This window comes from Vigna unguiculata, chromosome 7, assembly GCF_004118075.2.
Source record: "Vigna unguiculata cultivar IT97K-499-35 chromosome 7, ASM411807v1, whole genome shotgun sequence".
In the NCBI taxonomy this organism is placed as follows: domain Eukaryota; kingdom Viridiplantae; phylum Streptophyta; class Magnoliopsida; order Fabales; family Fabaceae; genus Vigna; species Vigna unguiculata.
The window spans coordinates 8199309-8205483 of record NC_040285.1 but is presented as its reverse complement, the minus strand read 5'-3'; the positions used below and the strand labels follow the sequence as shown (position 1 = coordinate 8205483).

At 29.8% G+C, this 6175-nt stretch overlaps 1 protein-coding gene across 1 annotated transcript; it reads left to right on the top strand.

Annotated features, from left to right (window-relative positions):
• The first annotated feature begins 4401 nt into the window (after window positions 1-4401).
• Window positions 4402-5239, top strand: LOC114192600 (dehydration-responsive element-binding protein 1B-like). Its single transcript, XM_028082377.1, has one exon. It carries the CDS (start codon window positions 4514-4516, stop codon window positions 5087-5089), a length of 576 nt encoding a protein of 191 aa, XP_027938178.1. The 5' UTR covers window positions 4402-4513; the 3' UTR covers window positions 5090-5239.
• Window positions 5240-6175: the final 936 nt, after the last annotated feature.

Genomic DNA, 6175 nt, shown 5'->3' with positions numbered 1-6175 from the left:
TTTAATGAAGGATGGCTCACATTTTTTACGAGATTTCAAGAAGTGTATGCATGATTATGAAGAAGAAATAGACTTTGAAAACTCATGGAGAGATTTATTGGTGAAATATAATGTGGAGGGAAACACATGGTTGAATTCCATATATCAGAAAAAAAGAGAAATGGGCAGCATCTTATATGAAGAATGCTTTTATGCTTGGCATGAGGAGCACACAACTAAGTGAAAACATCAATTCAAATATAAAGAGTTGCACTAGACCTAATTTGAATATCAACCAATTTTTTAATCAATTTGAACGGATTGTTCAAGAAAAAAGATACAATGAGTTACAACAAGATTATGAGATGCGCCAAAAGATACCAAGAATGATAGTACAAAGTTCACCCTTATTTCGACAACTTTCACAAGTATACACTCCTCCTATGTTCAACTTGTTCCAACGAGAATGGGATCTAGTAACTGCAACAAACATAATTGAAAGGAAAGAAACAAATTCAAGTTGTGACTATGTCATAACAATGGTGGATGTAAAAGGAGAATGGAGAGTTTCACATCAGTCATTACAAGAGAATGGAGAGTGGACAATTACTTGTAGTTGTAGAAAGTTTGAACAATGTGGAATATTGTGTTATCATTCATTGAGAATATTATTTTGTAAGGATATCAAGCTTCTCCCAGAACATGTTGTTGAACCTTCAGCATCCAAAGGTATTACCTTTAAGAAGAAAGACGGTCCAAAACAAAAAAGTATAAACGTTTGAAGAGTTGGGTTGATGAATTAAAACAAAAAAGAAGAAAAGTAAAACCTTCACAACTTCATTCAAGTCAACCTTTAATAGGGTCATCAACTTTAGGTCCATTGGAATCACAATCAGTACCTTCTTTGTCTCAACCTTATCAAATGAGCTTCACTAGAATGCTTATGGTATGTACACTTATTTTAGAATGTGACAATACCTTACAACAAAATATTTTATTGAAGTTACTAACACTCATCTTATTCTATTATTTTAGGATGTTTCAAGATGGCTTGTTTCGAGATGGCTGCAATAAGTAGAATTTAGTTAGACTACTTTAGATGTTGTATCATTCCAACATTTTATTGAGGTAGCTCATGATTAGTTGTTTTTATGATATGACTAAGTGAATGTTTTATTATTATGAAATTTGATGTGTTTGTGTGGTCAACTTTGCAACATGTATTGTATAAACAAGAAACAAGAAGGAAAAGAAGTAATTTCATCAACAACTTTTTATTAGATCAATTAAATTATACATTATTACAATACAAATAAACTAGATATTACAACAGGAACTTTTGCTTCAAAAGATAATCTACATATTATAATAGGAAGTTGTGCTTCAAAAGATAAACTAGATAATACATTAGGAAGCTCTGTATCAAAATACATTCATCGCTATCTAAATTCAGCAGTGCCCCAAGTTGAATAACTTCAATATGGAGTTGATCCTTGAGGATTAAAACTGGAGCCAAGGCAGTCAAGTAGTTAGGCCTTGATATGGTCTGCAAGAACCCAACGAAGAAACCAGTCCAAACATAGGAATTCTTTGGATGGAAACATCAATTGGAAAGATAAGGATAAAACCCTACAAAGGAAAGACCACAATTGCCAAAGAATACTATTCAAGTTCAAGTGCACACCATCAGAACTCAAAAGTAATGTCTCGAAGTTCAAGTCCACCTTTATTAATAACTAGTAATAACCTGCTACAATTCTTCTTCAATCTTGCAAAGAAAATTATTATAGACAAAAATCTCATTTTAGATCAAAATTTCTCATATAAGTAAAAGACAAAAAAATGTTCACCAAATCTATTTGTCAGCTTCCAACAAAACACAAGTAATGGTTTCTTTTTTCTCCAATACTAGATTCCGAAACATTTATATTCTATTGAAAATATGGAAGACAAATGCTACAAATGTAAATTCAAAGCTATCTCCCATAAGTGTAGTTGAATGCCAATACCTTTTCTAGAGAATTTGGAAACATTGAAAGGAATCAATAAACATAATTAAAAGAAGTTTTATTTATTAACAAATGGTTGGAAAGCCACATTTCCCAAATGCTTCCCTGTAATTAAGCAAAAAAAGCCAATACAAAATAATGTGTCAGTCTAATCGTGAGTACAATGTCGTGAATGTTTGCCAGAAAGAGAAACCAATTGTACAGAGAACAAACCTTGCCCAAGGGTAAAGGCGACGATTGTACCAGTGTGGCCATTCGATGATGTTTCTGTTTGCATCATAGAAATGCCGGTGGCAGAAGCAAGACGCGACGCTTGGATTTGTGAAGACGAAGAAGCCCCACTATTGAATGACCCCTCACACTACCATGACTACACTCAGTCCCGAAAACCACCAGTGGCCCTCCATTCGTAGAAGTTGCGGTTGTTCCTCTTGATGGTAGGGTTTGCTTTTTTCCCAATTCATACCATTATTGCACATTGCAAAGATAAAAAAAAAGTGAAACAAAACACCGCGTTTAAATAAATTTTTAAACTAAATAACTTTTATTAAATTAAAAAAATTGAAACGACACAACTGCACTAAACCAGCAGAGACTCAATAACTTTTTATGCAGCAGACAAACCGAACTTGAAACCGTGATTATTACCTTTTATATAAATATTATTAATTTATTAAGATCAAATCCCTGATGTAGCATATAAAATAAATAAATAGTTTATAAAAGTTGAAAATTTTATGTTATAATTGTTGATTTAGTAATCTAATTTGTTGGTTTGCTTCATTTTAGTTTCCTTATTTTTTTTTTGTTCAATTTAGACTTTTAATTTTTTTAAAAAGTTCAATTTGGACATTTTCGCTAAGTTGACGCTAGATCCATGTATTTCTTTTGTGTTGTCTTTTTTGTACTAGTAAATTAGAACAAAATCTTTCATAATTTTTTGAATTATTCTATTTTAGTTAGTTGTTTTCATCTTTTTCTTAGTTTTGAATCTGAAGAGTTATAAGTGAATTAAAAACCTAAATGAGGGTTATGTCCAAGGGTATAGGGATATCTGAGTAAGTGTTATTTTGGAAGGTACTGGTTGTGATAAAAAGAGTCAAAATAAGAAATTTATCGGTATTTCTAGATAGATTACTAACAAGAATCGACACAATACGTCTACTCGATTGGAATTGAGAAAAGTACATTGTGTTCGTACATGTCACATGTTAATTTGTAAAATTTTATTTTATTTTATTTTTTAATTTTTAAAAAGTTAAATGGTCACATGTCAGATTATGGTTGTGTCACAAGCCAATGATAGTGATTTTTTTTCAATTTATTCTCTTTATTTAAATTTTTGATTCAATTTAGTCTCTCTATTTTGTAAATTGATCCAATTTGATTTTCTCTAATTTGTGACCAAATTAGTAATTAAACTTAATTACAACTTATGTAAATATTTAAATAAATTTTAAAAAATTTATACATCAAATCACTTCACCTGAATATTCAAATTATTTTATTTTTTATATGTGTAACAAATTTTAAGTGTAAAAAATTTCATAAAAATGTAAAAATTAGATAATTTGAGTATTTAGATGGAATAATTTAATTACAAATTTTAAAAAAAGTATTTTAATACACACATACATATATTTATATATATATATATATATATATATATATATATATATTAATTAGTCTCAAATTAAAAATGACCAAATTAAATAATTTAAAAAAATATATGAACTAAATTGAATAAAAAATTTAAATAGACAAACTAAATTAAAAATAATCACTACTACGTGACTCAACTATATTATGATATATGACAATTTAATTTAAAATAAAAATAAAAAATAATATTCCTAATTGATTTTAGGATTTATTATTAAGTTAAAATGTTTACGGTTATTTTTTCATACATTTAAATTTAAATGAAGTGAATATATATTTATTAGTATATCGAGATTTAGTGAAATTTAAGATGAGAAGAGTATATGATAGGTATATATGGCACGACTGATCTAATTTTTTTACTTTAAGAAACACCTAAAAAGATTAATGTAAAGATAATGAATTGAATAGACTTTGTTTAAATAAGAAAACATTTTGAGAAGACTCAAATAAAAAAGTTTGCAATAGACTCCAGTAGTCTGAAATCTCTTTTTAAAACACAACAACATAACCAACATTTTTTATTTTTTATTTAGTTTCTCCACGTGTTTGTGTGCACCAAAGTTCAGAGTCAGCCACGTGCATCATAAAATATACTGGTCCAAACAATTTCCGCACGCTTCTCACACCATCCTGGTGCTACAATGACATGTCGCTGTAGTTCTGTCACGTTCCGTGCCAACGGTGTCATCTTGGTGCCGTAACAACATACCACACAAGTTCCCTCAAGTTCCCACTTCACTAATTTTTTTCCCTCCTAGTATAAAACTACCCTCATCCAACACTTCTCTACTGTCACTAAACCTACTAAACGTAATCCCTTACAATTACAGTGCCAACTTTTGGATTAACACTGTGCACAAATGCAGAAACGAAAAGCAGGGAGGAAGAAGTTCCATGAGACACGTCACCCTGTGTACAAAGGTGTGAGACAGAGGAACGGGAAATGGGTGTCTGAGTTACGACAACCTAATAACAAAAACGCACGTGTGTGGCTTGGAACCTTCGCACGCCCCGACATGGCCGCTGTTGCTTACGACGTTGCTGCTTTGGCTTTCAAGGGTGATCGCGCTTCCTTGAACTTCCCCGACGCGATTTCTTCATTGCCGCGTCTCAACTCGGCTACCTCCTCTGTCCAGGCGATTCAGTTTGCCGCCACACAAGCAGCGGAGAAGCACTTTTCTTGCGCCGAGCTTCAAAAGCTGGGGGACGATGTTTCTTCGGAGGGAGGTTCTGGAAGCTTCTCTTGGGATGAGGATTCTTCGGAGCTGTCGTCGGAAGAAGGTTCTAGAAAGTTCTTTTGGGATGAGGAGGAAGTGTTTAACATGCCGGAGTTGTTGAATAGCATGGCCGAAGCGTTGATCATTACACCCCCTGCTTTACAAAAAGGATTCAATTGGGTTGGTGGGGAAACCACTGTAGATTTGACTCTGTGGTGAAACTCATGACCACTTGGGTAAATTCAGAAGATTATGGAAGGTTGAGATTTGTTCAAAAGAAACAATCTTTGATGTACCATATTTTTGCAATAGATTGAGAATGTGATATCTTTCAAAATAACTTCAAAATATTATTAATGAATACTGAGTTCTTTAGAATTCTGTATATAAGTTGTTTAGTTGTTAGCTTCAAGTAATTAATATTGTTTAATCATTTCAAAAGATATTTTTTCAAATAAAAATGGGAGATTTTTGTGTGAATAGAAAAGTAATTGGATTGACTAAAAGAATTTTAAGGTATAATCCAATTTGAATTTTAAATGTTGGGGTTTGTTATCAAAGTAGAAATTAATTATACGTTAGATTTTAGGTGATTACAAAGAAACTACCAAGATAAGTTTAGAGTCTAAATTCATTTCTTCAATGGAAGATTCTCTTGGATGTAGGACATGCTTGCATAAAAGAAATTCAAAAGTAAAACAATAATAAATAAAACGATATTTCTATTATTTAAATTATTTTATTTTTAAAATAATTTATAGAAGTATTTTGTATTTGCTTATTTTAAAAAATTATAACAATTTAAACTTTTTTTTAAAGAAATTACTTGTTTTTATTTATTTATTTTTCATCATACTTGTTTTTAGAAAAGTTTGTGGAATTAAATACTTATATCACAGTTTTAGAGATGACAACAGAATACTATCGATAATAAAAAAATTCACCCATTATTCGTCTTGCTACCCGTGTGAGAATCTGTTTAAAAAATATTCACAAATATTTTAAAATCTACCAGTATCCATATAATCATACATATTTTAAAAAATATATTATATAAATATTTAAAATTAAATTTAAATAAAATTATAAAAAAATGTAAAATTAAATATGAATTACATTTAAATTTAAATTAAATCAGATTTAATAAAATATAAATTAAAATTAAAATTAAATTAAATTTAACTTAATAAAATATAAATTTAATTTTAATTTTAATTTTTTACAAATAATAAATATCTACAAATACAGATAATATAATATTTGTACCAAATATATTTATAAATAAGTGTTAAAATATCCACATTC

What these genes read in the sequence shown, in the direction of transcription:
- LOC114192600 (XM_028082377.1), top strand. Translation starts at nt 4,514, where the DNA reads ATGCAGAAACGAAAAGCAGGGAGGAAGAAGTTCCATGAGACACGTCAC.